The sequence below is a fragment of the Trachinotus anak genome, unplaced genomic scaffold (assembly GCF_046630095.1).
Source record: "Trachinotus anak isolate AG129_WGS33_773 ecotype Australia unplaced genomic scaffold, CSIRO_AGI_Tana_v1 ptg000003l, whole genome shotgun sequence".
Classification (NCBI taxonomy): Eukaryota; Metazoa; Chordata; class Actinopteri; order Carangiformes; family Carangidae; genus Trachinotus; species Trachinotus anak.
The window spans coordinates 17029212-17051575 of record NW_027273854.1 but is presented as its reverse complement, the minus strand read 5'-3'; the positions used below and the strand labels follow the sequence as shown (position 1 = coordinate 17051575).

Here is a 22364-nt window from a genome sequence, read left to right as displayed (position 1 = left end):
CGCCCCTGGCTGACACAGGCAAACCTTCAGATTTTAAGTAAATGGCTCCATCCGGTGGATAAAAGCAGTACTACACCGGAACATGCCGTCGCATTTGAGCTTTTTATAATGACTGGCCCACTCCAGTTTACTGAATGTCACTTTATGTTATGTTAGCGTTCATCATTATAGCATTAGTCAACCATTATTAAAGTAATTTTGAATGTATCGTATCAACTTTTCTCAGTGGTGAATCTTATCATACGATTCATATATTATATGATATTATATGATATTATATGATATTATATGATATTATATTATATTATATTATATTATATTATATTATATTATATTATATTATATTATATTATATTATATTATATTATATTATATTCATGAACAAATTGAAACGCTCTAGCAAGCTATTGTTGTGGGTAATTTTCACGGAGGTTCTTTTGTGTCAATGCTGTGACGGACGTACCAGACACCCAATCAACGATGAGCAGGGCCCCTAAGCCCACCCTGCGGTGCTCATGTGGCCAATTATCGCCGCCATCTAGAGTGATGGGCGGGATGAATCGCATAACATGGTTGTCTGCGTTGTATATAATACCGACGTCGGCAACTAGGAAAAACAGTTAGCTAAGCTTATCTCCACAGATGGCAGTAACAGGCTGTAAGACTATACTATAGTGCGAAATAGTAAAAACGATAGCAGTATTAATGACTTTGCTCACGTAAGTCTTTACACAGTATCCATTTATTCATTTTGTAAGGATTAAAAGCGCATTTCCTCGAGTTTTGGTGCGTTAAATGGAGGAGAAGAAGGAAGACGGAGACTCGGAGATACAGGAACACGGACCCGAGCACTGGTTCTCAAAATGGGAGCGGCAGTGTTTGGCCGAAGCGGAGCAGAGGGAGCCGAGCGAGGAAGAGGCCGACAACGACCAGGATAAACTGTGGCATCTTTTCCAGAACTCCGCCACTGCTGTGGCACAGTTATACAAAGGTTCAAACCAGCGCTTTCTGATTGCTTGTTCGTCTAGGGGGAACAAACATTACCACCGAGCCTTTAGCTTGTTTGGCAGCAACCTGGCTATTTACCCAGCGTTACTGTGAACTAACGTTAGCGTCAGTACTGGTAATGCTAACTAGCTCGCTAGCTAACTCGCTAGCCTGTACTGGGTAACGTTTACAGCTGATTTTGCAATACTAAATTTAGCTAGCTTGTGCTAGCCAGTGATGAAAAACAGTTATGAACTCGAATCTGGCCTGATACACCCGTTTCGATTGTTAATCAACAACAGTTTGATTGGCTGACATAATTAAAGTATCTTGCGTTGGCGTAAATATATTTGTTAATAAGCTACCCTGTTGTCACAAGTTAGACAGCAGCGAATAGCTAACGTAACGTTAGCCAGGCTAGTTACAAAATGGCGATGGTAACAACAATCGTAGCTACGCGACATTCCCAGATGACAGACTCCTGTATACTGTCAGTGTTACTGTCTGATATATCAGACCGGATTTGCTGTTGAAATGGCCTGTAAAGATGAAAAGTTAGCAGCGCTTAAGTGTACATTTGCCTTTAAACGCCCGATTTGCTGCTGAGTGAGCAGTTTGCTCAGCAACGCGTAGCTGGCGTTATAATCACAAAATGGCGAGGATAATATTGGTTCGATGTGGAAATATTGGTTTGTCTACAATTTGCTATGGCTGTTGTGTTCTCAAATATACAAAATTCCTGTCCAAACTAACGGAGCTTGTCTTGTTAAGCCTCTCCGTGTTTGATATGTATGTTTGACATGTCTTTGCAACTTTACTGCTGAGAAGGCAGTTAAGTTGGTGTGTCGGTCCTTTCTTGCTAAACAAGCTGCTGCCAAGCTAGCTGTCTAACGTTAGCGTTAGCTTACAATTATTTTTATGCAAAACCCTGTCCCTGCAATTGTAGATGCAAGACAAAATGGCGAATGAAAATGATCTTCACCTCAACCCCATAATCACCAGGCTGTCGTGTGTCTCTCTCAGATGTTCTGATCATATTAATCTAAATATCCCAAAGGGGCTTGCTTATAAATTATGGCCGCACGTCACGTATAAAAACCAACCACATTTTCCCTTTTCCTTCCACAGACAGAGTATGCCATCAGCAGGGCCTGTCATTGTGGGTGCCATTTCAGAACGCTGCTACAGCAGTTACCAACCTCTACAAAGGTAACAAACCACATCCACTCTCTCCATCTTTGAGCTCTTGAGCATGATTTATTGATTTGCCAACTACTTTGTTTTTAGCTTCATTCTATCAATATGGACCATGACTGATTGTCACTATACTTGTAACTGTAGACATGTTTTTATTGAGAGGCCCATCCATCAAGTGCTAAACGACCTGGTTGTTGTCACTCTTATCAGCTTCATATCGATCAGTCAGCACTTGTAGGTTTTTGTGTGTCAGGTAACGACATGTTCTTGTGAGGTTAAAAAAATAGATGATGATTTAAAACTTGATTATAAGAATGTTAAGAACACACCAGTGAAACAGGTTTTGCAGTAATAAGAACAAAGTTGGACTGGAGTTCACTGGTCTTCATTTGAACTATAAAATGCAGATGATTCCAGTTTAGATTATGTAGTAGTGAGTTGGTGAGTTGCAGACATCCTCTGGAAGTAACTCGTTGATCTAAAAGCTGCCAGTCATGTAGGTTTTTTACATGTTTGCAAAAAATACAGAAATAAAAACAAAATATACATTAAAACCTATGCTGTAAATTTCTTAATGGTTTTGGGTCTTAAACCAACAAATTGTTACAGTTTAAGGTACCACATATATATGTGCTTGACCTTGGAAATACTTGATGAATGAAGATTATTATTTTTATGTTCCACCTATGCAGAGAGTGTGGAGGCCCACCAGAGAAGCTTTGATCGGGGCATCCAAATAGGCCACCAACGCCGTAATAAAGTGGGTATTGTACTTCTGCTTTCTTTTATGAGGCACATCAGTTCCATTGTTTCTGGACAAATTATACCCCATTTTTGTATTTGATTGTTAAACCTTTGCCAACTGATGGATGGATTGCAGGACATGTTGGCCTGGGTGAAGAAACGCCGGAGAACCATCCGTAGGGAGGATCTCATCAGCTTTCTGTGCGGCAAAGCTCCACCACACAGGACTAGCAGGGCCAACCCCCGGCTGGCCATGGTGGCCCCCAGTCGGGCTAATTCACCAGCTGAGACAGGCTCATCTGTGGAAGCAGATCTCCAGCCCTTCAGGGAGGCCATAGCACTGCATGGTAAGAAATGTTAAGTGCCAACCTGGCTCACAGCTTGTTATATTAGACATATTATTAAAATTGATTTACATGGGAGGCAGTTACATTGTTTGATAGAAAATAAGTTGTATTATTAGTGTTGTTGTCTAAGCACTGAGCTACAGTATGAGTTTGTGTGAGAGTGTATATGTGTGAATGGTGCTTGTCCTGTAGTCATCACACTCTGCTACATGTGGCTCAAGAGATAAGAGTATGTTGGGTGTGTAAGTATTGGCCAATGGTGAAAGAAGGCCTCACGTTGTTAGCCCCTCCTGTGTGTTTGTGTTTAAGAGCAAACATCTCACTATACTGAAAGCCAAGTAGTATTTAAATACATAGATGCATCTATTTCCATTTGTAAATCAGTTATGTTACAGTAGGTTGGTATTTCTGGTGTCCATCTTTGGTTTGCTGTCTGGTCCAAATGAATATTCAGTACTTAATTTAAAAGTCCTAACATTTTAAAGGGGCCATATTAGGGTGTCACTGAGGTTAGGGTGAGCGATGGTAGGCATTTGGTGGTTTAGGTTACAGATACACAAGTTCAGTCTGTGTCAGGAGGCTTCAGTGTGTCTCCTTTCTCAGTTATCACATATCTTTTGCATTTCACTAGTGATGTTTGTGTGTGTGTGTGTGTTGGGACCAACAAAATAATTTTTATTTGCTCAGTGAATTATTATTATTATTATTATTATTATTATTATTATTATTATAAATTATTCTAAATGTAGCATTTCACATTTCTGTCAACTGTATTCTCAACTCTTATGGTTGTGGCACAAACCAGTTCTTGTGTATTTTCCAAACATCACTACCGTGGTAAAGACAAGTTTAACATGTAAAATGTTAAACTTTAAAAATGCGTAAGCTGCTTCACAAATGTAGCATATACTTGATCATGAGTAGACGGCACTTTCATTCTTACAGATGTATGATAGAAATGGTTTCTTTATTGGTTTACCTGTGCAGTTTGAAGTTGCACCTGTCACCTCCCATGTTAAGTCACAGGCATGGCAGTAATTTAGTTTAGCCTAAGTTTTGGCACTAAGTGATGACCCATTTGCTTGTGAGATGGCTGTGTCAAATACTGTTTTGTGGCAAACATCCGACCAATGCTGTTTTGTAGAAACTGGAACCTTGTGACCCATGCTCTTGTCTGAAATCCAAAATGAATAACAGCCTGAGCAAGTGACTTTAACAAAAGATGGAGTCTTGTCAAGGAGCTGGTTTCTAGCTGTGAGCTTAGCTTGCCACATTTTCATAGCCCTGCATATATCTCAGAGAGAGAGAGCAAAAGTAGCACAATTTACATCTGTAAATCATGTCTGAGAAGAATAGTTACAAGATTTGATCACTGACTTGATACATTTTCTCTCTGGGGAGATGCAAACAGTTGCCATTTGGTTTGGCGTACACAAATATGAGTATTGGATTGATATATCTATGATATGCTTGCTCAGTTGTAATTCACTGATCACTGTTGCTTGACTCAATAGACCCCACAGAGGGATATGAAACAAGACAAACATACAAACAAGTATATGCATCAACCCTGTAAATGTCTTGCAAAAACATTTGGACACTATGCTAACTTGAAATTAGGTAATGGGTAACCTGTAGCATTTTAAAAAGGCAGTAATGGATGTAATGGAGATGCAAAGTTGCGGCTGCTGAACTTAATGTTGTATAGCAGTACTTTTTTTTCTTTTTTAATTCAGGTCATCATCATTTTATGAAGTTGCTTGCTTATCTGCTTTATTTCTCCATCCAGTGATGCTCTTTGTCTGTTGCTGCTCTCTCCTCCATCCCATCTCCTTCTCCTTCCTCCAGGTCTAAGTGGAGCTATGGCAAGTATCAGTGTGCGCTCCGGTGCTCCAGGTTCTCCCACACATGTGAGCGGGAGCAGCAGTAACGGAGGCGGTGCTGGTGGAGGTGGTTCTTCTGGCTCAGGGCCAGTGTGCCGCAGCAGGCGTAATGGGCTTCAAGACGTCGACCTGAACACTTTCATCTCAGAGGAGATGGCACTTCATCTGGACTCTACAGGCTCTGCCTCAGCTGGAGGGGGAGGAACCAGGAAACGAAACTCCACCCAGTGTAGTGATGTCATCACAGACTCACCCACGCACAAACGCAACAGGATGATCTGATCTGTTGTCTGCTTATGTGTATTAGGGGGTGGGGGGGCCTTCAAAGCCAAGGCTAGGAGAGGGGGATGGATGGGCTTATGGGGGACAGATGCGCAGATGGACAGACAGACGTTTTGGATGCCTGGCTGTGCAAAAGAACCTGGGCTGAAAATGAAAACAGAGACTGAAGGTTCTTAGTTCAGTCTGATCAGATGTTGGATGAATTCTTTTCCTTGTCTCCTTTCCCGACACTATTACTACAAATCACTGGCCTGCAATCAGAACACTTTGTGTGAGTGTGAGAGAGACTGGGAGGTCTGGACGACATTACACACTCCTCAGACATCGCTGCCCTGGAAAGGAGACAACGAAGGAACCAACTCATTCTGGGATGCAGACAGTTCTCTAAAGGGTGAAAATGCACTGTGCTGCTTTACAAGTAAAAAGCCACTTGATCCTTGACACATTTGTGCCCTTCCCTCCCCTAACCTCACTCATCCTCACCCACCACCTTAATAAGGAAGTGAGGGCCATGATCAAATTGTCTCACTCAGTGAATCGAGTTGCTCGCCAAATGTTGGACCCAGCTCTGTCAGAGACTCAACTCTGCGTCAAAACCCACCTGTTCTTTCTGTTACTTTATCATTGCAGCTCTTAGTTGACCATGCCTGTCTGTCACTGGTGGAGCTAAATTGCCCAGTAGGAGTACATCTGTGGTATCATCCTGCCTCATCTGCCGCTTGGAACCAGTTACATTTCTCTGGTTACTAGGCTGACGGCACGTAACTACCAATAGCAGGCTATTGATGTTTGGACATTTAAACCTTATTGTCTGCTAACAACTCTGCTTCAACAGCGGCTTGATTTAGTTCAGCCAGTCGCCCTTTTTGTTTTTAAACCACCAGTGTTAAAATTCTTGGTTTGTCTCCACTGTTTGCAGCAGTGATAGCCAAGTTAATTTAGCATTTTTCTCCACCTTAGTTTTTTTTTTGGTTCAGGATAATGGAAAGGAAAAATATTTTCTTTGTTATATACAGCTTCTCAGACAGCTTATTTGCTGACTGTGACGCCCTCTCCCCCCTTTACCCTATACTTATTACAAAAGCAGCTGCTGTTTTATGTGATCGTGTGATTATTCTGATGAGTTGCAATAAGGATTTTTGCACTTAGCTTTCACTTCCAATTCATGCAAACAAATCGGCTCTTCCATTGTATCCCAGTTGTAGCCTTGTTCAGCCCTAAACAGACCCGCCTGTGGTCAGTTCACACATTACTTACCTGTTGGTGCTTAGAAATAGTTAACACTTGCTATGGCTAGAAAAGGAGCTCTTGTGCACACCTCTAGTTCCGACAGCTCTTCAGAAGTGTTTGAAGTTGTGGAGCGTTTCAGTGTGTGGACACAACTTGTGTTCAGAGACTTGGAGTCCTTCCCTGTCTAACAAATCATTTAACTTATTAGACGATAATTGGTGCTGTAAAGAAAGCTTATATCACAGAAATGTTCTGACAAAGGTAACCTTTCTGAACAGACCCACTAAACAGGCCAGCCAGTGCACACAAGTCACTGGATGATAGGGCGACAGTGTTGGATTGGTTGTTGGGGAAACTGTCTACTTTTTGTATAAGGGGTGCGTGCATTAATAAGACCTGAATGGGTTTTGTTTTTGTTTTTTGTTTTGTTTTTTTAACTTGGTACAGAATGATGCAACTCGGGGCTTGATTCATTCTTGAAATGGTTGTTGCTTTCCATCTCTCTGTACGGAAGTAGAGTAGTAGACACTGATATCACATGAGTCAGAAATGTGGGTATATTTATCAATTTGTAAAGTAATATGAACTGCTACTGTACTGACTTTTGTCTCATTTTAGGGTATTAATAACATTACTGGAGTTCAGTCTAAACTTAGTTCGTGAGCGTGGTATACTCAGTTGTTGGAATATGCTTTCATTTAGCATAGAAAGCTAACAAAGTGTAAAGGATTTTTCAAAATGTTGTCTAGTTAATAAATCGATTATGGATATTTCCCCTGATGCCCTGCCATAGTAGTGATACAGTACATTAATCAAAAAAGTCAACTTTCTGCCTGTAAATACCCGCTGGAGCTGACTTATGAGATCTCAATGTTTTCTGCTCTTTTTCCCAGTTTTTGTTGACCTGTTCACTCCCCTTCACCTTTATAACCTGGAAAGTAGGTTTTCTTTAGTTGTATAAAGCATGCCAGTTTTAAACTTCTGTTACATTTTGGTCACAGATTTCTTTTTTTTTTTTTTTCTTTTTTGCATATAAGTTGGCTTTTATATTCATACATGATCACTGGCTAGTCAATGAAAGAAAAGAACCAGGCTGATATTTGTTGATTGTCAAAATGAACTCTGCGTTGAGGAGTTTGTTCTTGCATAGGCGTGAAAAAAATGATTGAGACTGAAAATGTAACCTTCATATTGGGGAAAGTGAGATTTGATTTGTCTACAGAGAGCCTCTGATTACCGTGAAGGAAGGTCGACAAGTAACCCATGTTGAGGCCGTTTGGCTCTGGTTTAAAAATGTATCTTTTGCAAAAAAAAAAAAAGGAAAAAAAAAAAGGCAAACTCATGTAAGTTCTGGGTAGCTTCAGCTATCACAGGTCTAGTGAACAATGTAACATAGGAAGGATCGATGGTTCTTGAATAGGAACATTGCCCTAGAAGTCACATTTAGAGTCCATTGAGTTTTAATCTCTCTGACTCAACCCTGTAGAGTCCTCATGGTAGAATACAGTGTTTGGGGGGACGGAGGAGGACTGGCTATGGAGTGAATCCTGAGGACTGACCTTACTGCCGCACGCTCTTTTTTTAAATCAGTGGAATGCATTTTGACTATTTTAGTTTTCTTTCCAGACACTTTTCTCGCTGTTATGTGTCTGACACTCCACATTGGCATTGGTAGCATTGCTGACTGAAACCAAATTGTGCGTTTAGCCACAAGTTAGTAGTTCTAACCTCTTAGTGTTTCTGTTGCATGACAACATGTCAGTTTAAAGGGAAGGTGAGAAGTGTCTGCTGACAGGAAAAAACTAAAATTCAGACTATCAAAGGAGAGTTTCTCAAAAGGCTTGACTACAGAGTTGGCTACAAGCAGGGTGGCGCTGTCTTTCCAAGCCCACTGTTCAACCTGCAGCGTTGACCCCCACTGTTCAGCCTGGTTATAACAGAGGGGGCACTTTGTGTTTTTCTTTTCTTCCTCTGAGCCAGTCACAGGCCTTCATCCACATTGTTTTAATAGGCTGACTCATGCCACGTGTCTCTGGAGCCAACACTATTATTAGCTGTTTCTTGATACTTACTTGTTTAAAAAGTAATAAATGGCTAATCTATATACTTAACATTTAATTGTTGGTATGATATATGTGGTTCACATTGTAAAAGAAATAAAATCATTGAGTTGCAATTGGATGGACTATGTTTCAATAAAAAAGGAAAATGTTACGAGTTTTGTTTTGTTTGGTTGCTTTAAAAAAAATGGATTTGCTTTTACTTAAATTTTATCCATAAGAGTTCCCTGTTGACCCCCTATACACAGGCAAGTAAGGCAAGTTGACAGTTTTTGCAAAGTAAATAAACAAAAACTTTTCAGAGTTTCTGTTTGTCACACCAAGCTGCATTTGCAGATACATTATGTAAACTCAACTTGCACCAGGGATTTCCCCTATAGACTGGACTGATGTGGTCTGGTTTTGCATATTCACAACATGGAAATCATTTTCTATTTTAGTGTATTTGATTCAATTCAAGGAGGTGCAGAGATTGAAAATAACAAATTTCATAAGAGATTATGCAGGAGCAAGAAAAATCTGTTTTGTATGGTATTTAGATAAACTGTTTTAAGAAATAGAAATATGCCTGTCACCTTGTCGGCTTTCATTGTACAGACCACTGATGTAGTTGATATTTACAGGTGAGTGAAATCAAATACCGTACATGCATTTGAAATACTGTGGAGCTGTCAGTTTTTCCTATCACCCTCAGAGAACAGAACTGTCTTTTCTGAGTTTACGGTGACTTCATTTCTGGGCTGAGCTCTTAAGGGCAACAGAAATAACTTCAATAATAACTTCTTCTTCGAAGAAGCCCTGCCACAGGCCTCTAGGTGGTGCCAGAGGACAGCATTAGAAAGATGTTCTTTTTCATGTCTTTAAGATGAAGAAATGTGCAGACAAGCCTGCAATGTTAGTGTATTATCCTGTTCCCATACTGCAGTGTAGCATTTAACCCTCAGTTATATGTACAGTCCTGACTCTGTCCCGTCCTTTCTGTCTCTCAGCCTTTCTGGTGTCTTAAAGGTACCCACATGGTATCGACCTGTAGTAGCAGTGTCCTGTTCAGGACGCACGTGCATGTGGCTCAAAAAAACAGTCCTACCAAAGGTTTCACACTGTGGTAAACCTCGGATGTAAAAGATTCAGGATTCAGACTCTTAGGAAAAATCACCTTTGCAGAGGTTTCATGTGGAGGGAAATGTATTCAACGCATTTGTTAGACTTCAAGGGTACACTCGTGGGTTTTGTTGGGCGACACTGAATATAAATACAATTTTTGTTTGTTTACAAGAAAACTCCAAAGGGCACCTTTAAAGATCCTGTCTACAAGTTTACAGGTGCTCTGTTGAATCTTCTTGTACACAAACAAAGGTTATGTTTACATTCAGTCTTCTCCCCACCAAAACACACACTGTAACCTTGAGGACTTTGAGTAGATTGTATTTCCTCATAAAACAAATGTAAATCCTGAACTACCAAGGACCCACTCATAAAGGAGTTGCTCCAGAGCAATACCAGTGGTCAATACTCAACACAGTACCTTTAAATTAAGAGATCTCCAAAGATGAATTCCTATACCAGGCAGAATTTCAACCATTTATATTTATTTATAAGCTTCATTATTTGAGATGTTGGGTGTGGCTATTGAATGCTGACAGAAAAGGACAGAGGCAAAGCATAGAGGGCCATCCTGCAACCTCAACATATTCAAATCAATGCTGTTGTTGATTTGATTGTTTGAAACATAGTGGAATAAAATTCCACACCACATTAAACACAATTTAAGACAATTTACATAAGCCAGTAAAGGAGAAAGCAAACAAACACACAATCTTCAACATTTAAAATAAAATGACAGAGACTAAAACTACTTCTTCATTGAGTGCACTGCTCTGTCGTCCAAATGAACTGTGGATATTAATAATGCAAATGTTCAGCCAACATCCTCAAACACAACTGTTGTTGCTATTGTTTTGGTCCATGGGTGTTGTACAGTATCTTACAAGCTGTGTTCCCACATCCTTCACCTCCACCCTCCTCCTCCTCCTCATCTTCACCTACTGCGGCTGCCAAAGAGCATCAACTTCCTACACATGGGCTTCTCTCTTTCTCCGGGTCCCTGTGATTATCAGCAGCCCTGCAGAGGACCTTGAGTTTCTCCACTGCCCACTGACCAGAAAAATGATCTGATCCACATAAACCAGCTTCATTGGAAAATCTAAACTTTCGTAGGAAACAGAAATGGATTAAGCGGTTTTGAGGAGGACTAGCTGGGTGGTAAACATTAGCATGCTTGCTGTGTGCAGTTTGGCAACAACACCTTATGATATTTTCAAATTTAAAAGACTTTTTAAGACTCTCACTGCGATGCTATGTGCTTTTCTCATACTCAAAAATGACTTTAAGAATCATATAAGGGCTCTAAACAGGACCAATTGTTTTTCCTTGGGCAGAGAAACAACTCAAGGCCTCTGGTAGATGAAGGATAGGTGAAGAAGGTGAGCTCTCAGAGTCTAATTCAGTCTGACAGTCAAGACCAAACCCTGACCTAGAACTGGCTGGAAAAGGTGTGGACCCTGCTGAAGATTTTGAGGGTGGGCCTCAGATCTGGCTGAGAGGCAGGAACTTCTGGTAGTAGCTCTTAGTTACATCAATCATCAGGTCCTGTGTGCACTCCGGAAGCTCTCCTGAAAACAGACCTGAGAAAAGGGGACAGATGAACACAGGTAAAGAAATGATAGATACACAGAGCGTGGGCGGGTCTGGTGTGTGTTGGTGTGGTGTGTCTGACCTGGGCATCCAGAGAAGACAGTGAAAGGTGGCACCACTGTCTCAGGAGGAAGCACAGTGTTGTCTAAAATCTTACAGCAGTCCTTCAGCACACAGCGACGACCCTGAACAACAACACACAACACAGGCAAAAGCAAATTAACAAACATCTCCTACTGAGTCAAATGCTTCGACTGACTCCAAGTGTTTTCTGCATCCTGTCTGTTATGCAGTGGTTGGTGGCTGTTCAAAACAGTAGTGCAGTAAGCATTATCCTTATAATGGAAAAGGAAAAGTGAGCTGAGCTGAAGGCCCAGTTACAGTCTTGACACATGTATATGCAACTTTTGGGATCTTATGTATGGAGTCACATCTATACCTACAATCACAGCGTTTGTAGCAACAATTAAACATAGTTGAAATCACAGCTCAGTTTTAGTGTTTAACTTGTGTGTTTGGTGATTTTCAAACTTCTTCTGTTGTCTGTCAACAGAGACGTCAACGGTTAAAAGGGCTGAAACCGACTGACACTAGGCAGACTGCAAATAGCCTACAACATGGTCTAGACATATACTTGGTTTTGACCTAGTATTGTTATTTCAGTTGTTCATAGCAGGCACAATGCTCATCATTCAACACCAATAAAAGAAAGTCTAAGCTGCATATCTGCCACTGTAAATTGCACTGGCTTTTTTTAATGATCTTGTAAGAGCCTTGAGCAGACAGACTTTAAGGTTTGAGTGTAGGCTCTGGCAGCATCTCATGGGCACTTGTCTATTGTTTTTTTTTTTTTTTAACTTTTATATACTACACAATCAACCAGTGAAACAGAAAAAAAACAACCAATATATTAACCAATAATGCATTTTAACTCTCCTAGAAACCAAAATCAATGTGATGGTGTGTGACATATGATTGTGCACATTCATAGAGTTCTCTGCCTATATGGCCATTTTAATTTCAGCTTTTCCCCATACAACATCCTATTTTTGCATCAACTGCGGAAGGCCATGCTAGTTATTAAATGTAATCTGTTACTGCTGGGAGACAACTGCATCGCAGCTGCAATTGCATTAAAACATGTAATTCATAGTATCTAATTTCACATTTCAACCCAGGTCTGTGCCAGGGTCTGCTCAAAGCGGCCTGAAGCAGTTTGCTGCTGTGTTCAGTTCATCTGAACATGACTACCATGTGACCGATTCACCACAGGCGAGAGGAGACACTGCTGCTGTTTATGTGTCTCTGAATGGATTTGTCTCTCAGCATGGTTTCTATTTTCTGTCTATCAGCTCGGTTGTGTGTGTGTGTGTGCTTTTATCCCACTCACTATGACACAGTTCTTGCCAATGTGGACATAGGAACCAATCTGTGCTGCGTTGACCACGCAATCCTCTTCAATGAAGACGTGGTCTCCGATGTGCAGTGGGAAGAACGCCACTCTGGAGGGAAACAGGGAGGGTGGAGCAAGATGAAGTTTAGGTCTTTGTTTAACAGAAATGCAGGGTCCAGAAATTAGGCACACAAAAGTACACAATCAGCCCTGCGTTAAGAATATCTGCTTTACAGTACTCTGGTGTATATGAGTCACATTACCACTCAAAGCTGAAACAATTAGTTGATTCACTGAAAAGCTGATTGACAAAAAAATATTCACAATTTTAATTGTTCATTATTTAATTAATTATTCCAGTCATTTTCCAGAAAAAAGTAAGGATTTGCTTCTTTCTTTTCTCTTCCGATAGTAAACGTACGATTTTTGGGTTATTGTTAATTGCAACCTTACAATTGAGTAATGTTTTTATAATGAGTTATCACTGAGATTTACAAGTGAAAAACATTTGATTTGGTTGTTGTAATATTGTTACAGAGTTCTCTTCCTGGCCATAAATGCTTCTGTATTACATTTAAGTGAAGTTTCTGAACATATTTGCATGTTCATGCAGGCAGTGGATGCCTCTGCCTGCATGAACATTTATATCCAGATAATTACACATTCTCACTGACTATATCACCTGTCCACAATTCAAATACTGTAAGAAGCAACATCAGTAATACCCACACGATCACTGAGGCTTCTAGTCAAAATAATATTACACCTTGAGTTGTCAGTTTGACCCAGCTCTAGTCTACGTCTTTGGAATATTTGCCATGAGAGAAAGGTCCTTTACCCTTTGCTGAACTTTTTAAAAGGCGGCCGAATAACACTCCGACTCTTCACGACACAGTGTCTGCCCACCCTGACATTAGCCAGGTCTCCTCTGATGATGCAGTCATTCATGACAATAGTCTGAAGGAGAGACAGCACACGCACACAAACACAAGAAGCCATCTGAGTCACAGCCCGACGGAAAACACTGACAATCACATTTGCAACAGAAAAAACAGCCGTTTTGGGGGTTTTTCTTTCCTTACTTTGCCATTGAGGACGATATTTTGACTCCCACATAGCACTGACTGTCTGCTCACTTTGTTACCAGAAGCCTGAAATGAAACAAAAGCAATGGTTAATACTCGTCTAAAAGCGTTTTTTTTTCGTTTTTATTTTCCGTCTAAATTAAGCACAAATAATGTTTTCAGTTATTCAACGCCCAACGCCCCGTTGAGCTCCAGCTAGCCAAATAGCAAGCGATTAGCTAGCTAGCAAGGACTTAGTATCAAACTCAATACCGTCTCGATGTACTCCGCTTTGTTATACAATATTTCAGACAACTCCATGGCTTGTAATCCGGTCAAATATTGAATCCAGTGATGATTACTCGACAATAATAGCTAACGCATCTGTCTGTTTCTGCTCCGCTCTGCTGTCAGCCGACTGTGTTGAATAGACCCTCAGACTATATGAGTTGAGCACAAAATCATGGATTGATTTAGTTAAAAACAAATAAATGAAACTGAATTAGTATTAAGCTGTATCGCCTCAAGTGTTATCAATTATATAAAGTATTGAATCATTCTACCTCTTTGGGCTAGACAACTATGAAACAACTAATCCGGGAAATTATTCTGTGCTCGATTCATCCTCCCTGAGGTGAATCCGAGCTCCTCAGCACGATTATATTTCACCTAATATCAGAATTGTTATTATTGCTGACAAATAATTTCGACCGTGAGTTTCGAAAATAACACTGTAGAATGCACAAATAAAATAAAAAAATATGTAGAACAAAGACAGGGCTTGTGATGTGCGCATGCGTACTGCGGAGCCCTTGACCCCGTTTCTTCTTCGCCTTGCACGCTGGGAGACACCAGTCACTTTTCACCGTCATGGCGGCCCGTGTCCTGCAGCAGTGTGTCCGCTCGCTCGCCCGGCCCTCGCTGAGGCTGTGCTCCGGTAACCTGGCAGTCAGAGCCGCTGCCGCCTCGGCAGCATCCGTTCACCGACCTCTCTCTTTCGCCGCAGACAGCCGGAGGACGCGGTTGCTCGGGCAGAGCCGGGTGAGTCTCCGGTAACATTGAACCGTCGTGGCCTAGCGCTCGCTGTGACCTACCGACGTCTTTCAAAACTACCAGGTTAACCTTGCCTGTATAAAGTTCGTGGCGGCATGCAAGCAGTTTATTATAAGATTAGTGAAAATCTGCCACTCGAAATCCTCTCTGAAACCCACGAAACGGCTTTTATTTCTGCTTACACAACAGCCATGTTTTGCTTGTTGGCTAGCTAGCTAGTTAGCAAAATTGGTAAGTTCATTGACACGTTTGTGTTGTTTCCTCCCTGTCGCCTGCAGCCTGTTTTCATTTGGATGCCCAGGCTTAACCTACGCGCCTTCAAACACTGCGGGTTATATTTGTTGAGCAGCAGCTGATGATGCAGGATTCTTATAGTGAAATATTAACATCATGCAGAAGTGTCCTCCTCTTATGCAAAATGTTGTTAGTGTAATTATTGTTTTTGGGTGCGAGGAGAGTGATAACCGAAACGCTCACACTGTCTAATGCGAGTCACTTAAAGTCAGTTGAAATATTTATAGGGAAGGCGAGACGGTTGAAGTCATAAGTGATAAACTCAATTTTTCAGTAGCAATAAACTCTTTATCCTCCCTACAGGACAACTTATAAGCTTGGGAAAACAGAAAAGTTTTCATTTTGCTTTATTGTTTTTGTTTGTTGCTTTGCTTTTGTTTTAATGTATTGTATATAATTATATTTTCTAAAATAAAAATCACACCTTTATTGTATATACTTTACTTTATTGTTAAATATTTCTATTATATTTAAGTGCTCTGGCCTGCAGTACTTGCTTGTTTTTATCTTTGTTTATATTTTTTTCCTTCTTACTATGTTTACAAGGTAACATTTGCCACATGTTGTTACACTGATTATTTGTCCCATTCGCCTGAAGTCTCTTCCAGACTCTCCTGCATCATTATAATTGTGTGTGACACACACTCTTGGGGCACAGCCAGTTTACCGTGTCGCAGTTTGACCCATGACCCAAAGCAGTTGGGAAGTGAGCATAAGCAGCTTCAGGCTGATTCGTGGGCTGAGTGATCACAGCTTCTTTGTCATCTGTGCCTGTCCCCACCTTACATCCACCTCGCCACCTCTGCCCCTGACGCTCTCGCCTCCCTCTTCCTTAGATCTCCTCGGTGGGTGTATTTTGCCGACAGTATGGAGACCTGCCCCCCCTCACCCTAGAGACCATCAAAGACCGTGTCATGTATGTGCTCAAGCTCTATGACAAGATCAACCCCGAGAAGGTAAGAGCGAGCGCCGATTATCCCCAGTCTGTCAAGAACATATTGCTCACTTTTGGTTAAAATGATGAATGAAGTGGAAATGTGAAAGATTGATGACTCTTCTGTTACGGAACAGCTCACATGTGGCAGTGTTTTTGTTTCCAAATGTGTGTTTCCATTGACTTCTTTCAATAAGAATAATTTCTAATAGTGGATTTATTTATAATTAGAAAAACACGTCTCTGAATGATATGTTGCTACAGACTGTGTCCTGCATTTCGTCAGAAGCCATGTTAACATGCACACACTCCACCTGCTGGACCTGCATAAACAGTGATCTGATCCCTTCATGTACGTGAGATATTGAGGTGCATGTGAGAGGATGTTCAATTAATGTTAAATTCTGCTCCACAGCTGCAGACATCCTCCCACTTCATGAAAGACCTGGGTCTGGACAGTTTGGACCAGGTCGAGATCATCATGGCCATGGAGGATGAGTTTGGTGAGTGTATTGACGACATGCCGACCTGCTCGTGTAGCAGCTGGTCTGTCGGGAAATCACAAATTGAGGGTTTAGACATTAGTTCTGCAAACAAGAAATCTTAGTGTTGTGCAGAAGTGATTCCCAAACTGCTCATATTTGGGGATGCTGCTCAGAGGAATATAGGGGTAATGACTTCATGTAGAAAAAGCTTTATTATGAAGTTAGAAGATGCTGTAAAAAGCAAACTGACACGACTAGGACTATAAATAAGTGCAACTGCAGCTGTAGTTGAATTTGTGTTGATTTTAATGTAAGAGTTCATTTCAGGCAACATTTTCCAGAGAAACTGGTCATGTACGATACTGTAACAGCTTGTGGTCGGTCACAGATGATAATAGGGAGGTGTAGCGTGTTAGCTTTAGTGTAACAACAACACAGTCGTGCCAACCATGCCAGTGGTGCCTTACTTGGAAATGCAGATTTTGGGCACAAACCTGACAATTTTTGTCAGCCCAAATTTAACTGATATGACAGCCTGGGTCCTCTGTGAAGGGGGCGTCACTTCAGTCTTCTGATCACACACCTTTTACTGGAGTTTCTTAAAAGTCAGTTTTTCCTTATTTTTGGTCACAAGACCATATCATCCCTGTCCTGTGGAAACCACCCTTTTCTCAAGTTCATAAAAACAGGTCTGTTGTCAGCTTCGTGAAAGTGGCTTGTTTGGTTATGAGAAGTATGAGAATTTGAGAATTTAGGAACATAAAATCCTTCACTTCATGCAGACAGTTCAAAATCACCAAATTCGGAGATTAATGGGTTTCATTTGACAACGACATGCTGACTACAACAGTGCGAAATAACTTTGCAGTGCCAGCTGATAGATTAATAGTTCTATGAAAAATATTGTCAGTTTATCTATGAGGTGAATACGTAATATTTACTGTGGCATCAGAATGGGTGGCGGGTTTGTTTGTGTGATGAACTCTAGAGTAGAAATACTTATTACATACTGTACTATTATGTACTATGTGTACATCAGCAGCAGATGTCAATGGTCTTTTTTGGTGCATTCAAGTACAGTTCTTGACATTAAAAATCAGAGGCAGAATCTACAGGATCTTATACTCGGTGTGTGTTTCTTCTTCAGGTTTTGAGATCCCAGATGCAGAAGCAGAGAAGTTGATGACTCCTGAGGAGATTGTACAGTACATCGCAGACAAGAAGGATGTTTATGAATAATCTGTTCTATAGCTCACTACAGAGGCAAGTCCCTGTTTTCTGTCTTACATCGCACACGTGCCCTCTCATGTCGTGTCATTTGTTCCTGTGAAATAATTCCTTGCATTTCCTCTTCTTCCAGAGAGGTTGACCTCAGCGTGACCCACCCAGGAAGTACTGGTGAAGCAGATGGGCGCCAAAACATTTCCCACTTTCCCCCCTCGTCAGCTCTTCTGTCAATTATGGCGTGTGCTGCCGTGTCTTGTGTTTAACTGTATTTAAATGAACATGTGCTTTGGGAGCTCGGAGATAAAACAAAATATTAAACAAGGTTCAATCACAGTTTGGATTCTTTTTCTTTAACTTCAGCTCCACCTTGTGGTTCCGATGTATAATTTCTCATGAATAGATCAATAAAGACACATGCTGTATAGTTCTTTGTCGCAAGAGTGATATTTTGAATCTCCTTGGTTTTAGGAGCATTAACATAGAATATTATGTAGCTGTCAGGTAAAAATCTAATGTCAACATGCCATAAAAGCCATAAAGCTTAGTTTAACTGCATCTGTTTCTGAGTGTCACAAAATCTTCTGAATGCAGAAAGGAGCCCTTCACACTTTTCAGGTTGCTGTTGTTTCCAATGAGTCTGCAGCGGCTGTAGCTACATACAGGTCAGAAACAACAGGCTCCACAGTGTTTTTCTCGTTTATTCCATTTATATCCATTATGATTGAGAGTGAAAAAAAGAATAATCCAATTGATAATTTGATCCAAAGTTTCCACTGGTCTTGAGTTGTAGTTTTTGTCAGTGATGTGTTTGAACTACAGAATGACGCATTCCTGATGTTTCACTTATATTTTAAGATGGGGATAGGTTACGAATTTTGGCACAATGACTAAGTACATCCACTCAAATACTCGAGTACAGTATGTCAGAACTGTATCTACATTTTGTGTTTCTGTATGTTTCTACTCTGTTTTGAGGGAGAAGTATGTTTCTTACTCAGTGTTAATTACTTAGATTTACATTAATAATGCAACATGTAATCAAAAAATTAATTACGATGTATTATTATAGGTTAAGATTAGACTTTATTGATCATAGGGGTAAATGCAAAAGCTACCCAGCAGTATAGAGAGTAATTGCAAATTTAGCTCCACCTGAGCCAGCTACAGGATCAAGGTGGCCACATTAATGCATCGGACACTATGATCCAGAAATATACATATTACTCTGGAATGGGCCATTCTGCATAATAAGTACTTTTACCTTTTGTTTAATTATATTTTGATATTAATAGTTTTCACATCAAGTGAAAAAAGTAAGAAAATATCATGATGATCTACACTTGAACCAAACACGCATTGCGCTGACAGAGCTATAAACTTTGTGCAACAAAGCTGGAAACAGAATACCAGCAGTGGTCAAATGCATGTTTTTCCTGACCTGATAACCAACTGCATTTTCACTTGAGAGCAAGAAAAAAAGATCATAAACTTATTTGAACATCTTGTGTTAAACCTTTTAAGTCCAATTTCCTATTTTTAAGTAAGAATTGCCAAACAGGGATTTTAGAAATTGATATCATGAGAATTTTGGGCGCTTTTATCTATGGTTTACTTGCACTATATATGTGTAGTTTTAGAAGGGGCTATCCATGTATTTTACACATGGTTAGTTTACTCATCTTGTTATTACTGTCTTTGAAAACTGTTGTAAAATTATTCTGTGTCTCTGGAGGATCTTTCTTTAGTCTGAGAAAATAACTGAAGACGAATCCAGTTAGGACGTCAAACATGTAACAGAAAACCTCTATTATAAACTGGAGACGTGGAGGAAAGGTCTGCTGAAGAATGGTACTGAATTATGGGAGTTGTTGGATGTAGGATTCGGTGTTTTTAGAGACTGACCCTTAGGGAAGACAAGTCAGGATGTCTTGGCTTTTGCAGCTTTGATTTTAACCATTGTTTTAAATCTTTCATTGAATTCTTGTCTTTTTTTTAAACTTAAAAACATGGAAGGTTAACTGACAGATGAAAACATTAGGTTTCCTTTACAAACTATTTATATGGTTAAGAACTATTCCAGATTTTTACCAACAATCATAGAAGGAGAAATAAAAACTCCAGGAGGCAACCACTAAGTCATTGTTAGTCTTTTATTGAGGGTTGTACCCAAGTTATACAGCTTTGTATGCTGGCTGCAGGAGCCAGGGGGTTACAAACAGTAATCAGTATACGAGTACAGCCAACAGAAGACCTACTACCTACTACTCTACACCTTAGTACAGATTCTCTTAAGAGCACTAAAAATCCAGAAAAATAAGAGGAGAAAAAAAATACAGAACAAACCAAGCAACAAAGGAAGGAGAATAAAGATTAAATGAAATCAAACAGACAGACAGCATCAGAGGAGACATTCATTATTAGAGCACACTGGAGTTGGTTTTCTATACCTTGTAATATCAGGCGACTTCGTTTTTGTCAATTTTTATACCCATACAAATAAAGATTGTCCTTCAAAAAGTGCAGTTTCCCCCAAAGTTTAAGATAAAATCCTTTGATGACCCGAGGAAGACGTTTGAAATTAAAAAGGTACTTCCTGTTGTGTTTGTAAGAGAGGAAGACTTCCTCTCGTTGATTATAGACACTGTACGTTTATATTCTCATATATATACATATATATATATGTGTATATATATATATATATTATATATATAGTTTCAACAGTCTCCCAAAGCAATGTGCATAATAGGTTTACAGGTGATCCAACTACACACTGTGGATTGATAGAATCTCTATAAAAAACATTGTAGTTGTGTAAAATTTGCAGTTTCACCGGCCTCACTCCCCTCGGCTTATCAAGGAGGAGACAAGCTGTGAAAATAAAGAAATGGACTTTGCAAATCTTAACCTGTCCTCCTCTCCTGCTACAACTGGCCCGACGGTTGCTAAGTAATAAAGTTTTTTTCAGTTTTTATTATTATTAGTAGTAGTACTAGTAGTACGATTCAACGATGGCACAACATGTTTGAGGAATATTATTGGGAATCCCATTTCAGCTGTTTTTTTTAAAAGTTTTTTGGGATTTTCTTGTTTTTATTTAAAGAAAGCAAAAAACCCAAGGTGGACATGGAAGCCTGGGTTCAACACTCCACTGCATAGTCTCTCTGAGCAACACCCATCCCCTTCCCTCTGTACTGTACCCACCCCCACCCGGATATCCCACCCGCCCCACCCACATCTTTGTGCTGGTTAGACTAAAGCTTTTCAGGGTTTGTTTGTGTGTATTCATACTAAATGTAAAATGACAAAAAAAGACAGCAGATTCTCACAGTTTTTGTGTTTTTTCTTTTCTTTGTTTTTTTTTGTTTTTTTTTTGTTTTTGTTTTTGTTTTTTTTGTGTCAAAAAAATAGCCTTAGCGCTTTTGATCGACAGTAGGAGCCGTTGGGTGTGTGTTATGATATAATATAGCATTTGCTCACAGGATAGTTAAGTCAAGAGAAAAACAAAGAATCACATTATATTTCTTAAATATTAAAAAGTAGTAGAGTATCACCAGCCAGCTTCCCTCCTCTTTCTTTTCCTCTTTCCTTCCTTCCTTCTTTCCTCCCCTTGTCTGGCCCTGTTGGGAAGCTGCTTGGCAGCCCTGGGGATTGTACATTGCTCATGGTGGTTTTCACGTACTGAAAAGGTTTTCCTCACATCATCCTTTTGCAAATTACATTTTTTTCTTCAAGCATTTAACATTGTCCAGCTTTTTAAATACACAAACACACACGTACACAACAACCCAAAAAAAAAAAAAAAAAAAAGTTATCAATCCCTTTCCATCCCTCTCACCCTCCCTCCTCAATTTGGCATGATACTGTGTTCGAACAAACACACACACACACACACACAGTTTCTGTATGAGACTGGGTTTTTGCTCTTCCCACAACATGCGCACACACACACACACACACACACACACACACACACACACACACACACACACACACACACACACACACACACACACACACACACACACACACACACACACACACACAAACTCACTAACAGTAGATTGGACGAGACGGAAACAGAGCAAGATTAAGCTGGGAACCAAAACAGTAACATCAACATCAATGAGAGGCGTTTTACAGACATTGCTTGTCCCTTCTCTAACAGCAGAGCAATGCTGCCTCCTGCGCTGCAGATCAGGGGTCTGTTTTTGTCCCACTAATGGTTAAGGTAAGGATACTGAGGAGGGACAAAACTTCTCCCAGATCAGAGCTAGGAAAGAAGCACTGCCAAAATCAGAATGAATGAAGTGTAAAGTAATTTCATCAAGAGTGGAAAGGGAATATAGACTATGAAGAGCTGACTTGCCTCAGATCTCCTGTCAGTTTTGTGTTTCCTCTCCTGTAGTTAAGCTTAGGAGCTGGAGAGGGAGAGCTGATCCTGGATAAGCCAGCAAAGAGGCAAGTGCAACCCTGTGTCCCTGAAAAGCCAG

At 40.3% G+C, this 22364-nt stretch overlaps 3 protein-coding genes across 3 annotated transcripts; 2 read left to right on the top strand and 1 right to left on the bottom strand.

Annotated features, from left to right (window-relative positions):
• The first annotated feature begins 596 nt into the window (after positions 1-596).
• Positions 597-8884, top strand: hapstr1a (HUWE1 associated protein modifying stress responses a). The gene is made up of 5 exons (XM_071474164.1): positions 597-991; positions 2116-2196; positions 2877-2944; positions 3065-3275; positions 5124-8884. The coding sequence occupies exons 1-5, from the start codon at positions 796-798 to the stop codon at positions 5438-5440; spliced, it is 873 nt and encodes a 290-aa protein (XP_071330265.1). The 5' UTR covers positions 597-795; the 3' UTR covers positions 5441-8884.
• A 1418-nt stretch (positions 8885-10302) lies between these two features.
• Positions 10303-14328, bottom strand: dctn5 (dynactin 5). Its single transcript, XM_071474165.1, has 6 exons — positions 14155-14328; positions 13900-13968; positions 13656-13774; positions 12815-12926; positions 11507-11609; positions 10303-11414 (listed from the first exon to the last, which is right to left on the bottom strand). Exons 1-6 carry the CDS (start codon positions 14200-14202, stop codon positions 11317-11319), a joined length of 549 nt encoding a protein of 182 aa, XP_071330266.1. The 5' UTR covers positions 14203-14328; the 3' UTR covers positions 10303-11316.
• A 370-nt stretch (positions 14329-14698) lies between these two features.
• ndufab1b (NADH:ubiquinone oxidoreductase subunit AB1b) lies at positions 14699-18298 on the top strand. Its single transcript, XM_071474166.1, has 5 exons — positions 14699-14922; positions 16065-16184; positions 16578-16665; positions 17795-17910; positions 18008-18298. Exons 1-4 carry the CDS (start codon positions 14752-14754, stop codon positions 17884-17886), a joined length of 471 nt encoding a protein of 156 aa, XP_071330267.1. The 5' UTR covers positions 14699-14751; the 3' UTR covers positions 17887-17910; positions 18008-18298.
• Positions 18299-22364: the final 4066 nt, after the last annotated feature.

Bases quoted from the DNA above. Each gene is read 5' to 3' on its own strand.
- ndufab1b (XM_071474166.1), top strand. From the start codon at position 14,752: ATGGCGGCCCGTGTCCTGCAGCAGTGTGTCCGCTCGCTCGCCCGGCCC. The intron at 14,923-16,064 runs GTGAGTCTCCGG...CCTCTTCCTTAG, and splicing joins GGTTGCTCGGGCAGAGCCGG to ATCTCCTCGGTGGGTGTATT. The intron at 16,666-17,794 runs GTGAGTGTATTG...TTTCTTCTTCAG, and splicing joins GGCCATGGAGGATGAGTTTG to GTTTTGAGATCCCAGATGCA.
- hapstr1a (XM_071474164.1), top strand. From the start codon at position 796: ATGGAGGAGAAGAAGGAAGACGGAGACTCGGAGATACAGGAACACGGA. The intron at 2,945-3,064 runs GTGGGTATTGTA...GATGGATTGCAG, and splicing joins GCCACCAACGCCGTAATAAA to GACATGTTGGCCTGGGTGAA. The intron at 3,276-5,123 runs GTAAGAAATGTT...TCCTTCCTCCAG, and splicing joins GGAGGCCATAGCACTGCATG to GTCTAAGTGGAGCTATGGCA.
- dctn5 (XM_071474165.1), bottom strand. From the start codon at position 14,202: ATGGAGTTGTCTGAAATATTGTATAACAAAGCGGAGTACATCGAGACG. The intron at 12,927-13,655 runs GTAAAGGACCTT...GTTTCCCTCCAG, and splicing joins TTTAAAAAGTTCAGCAAAGG to AGTGGCGTTCTTCCCACTGC. The intron at 11,415-11,506 runs GTCAGACACACC...CCCTTTTCTCAG, and splicing joins TGTCTTCTCTGGATGCCCAG to GTCTGTTTTCAGGAGAGCTT.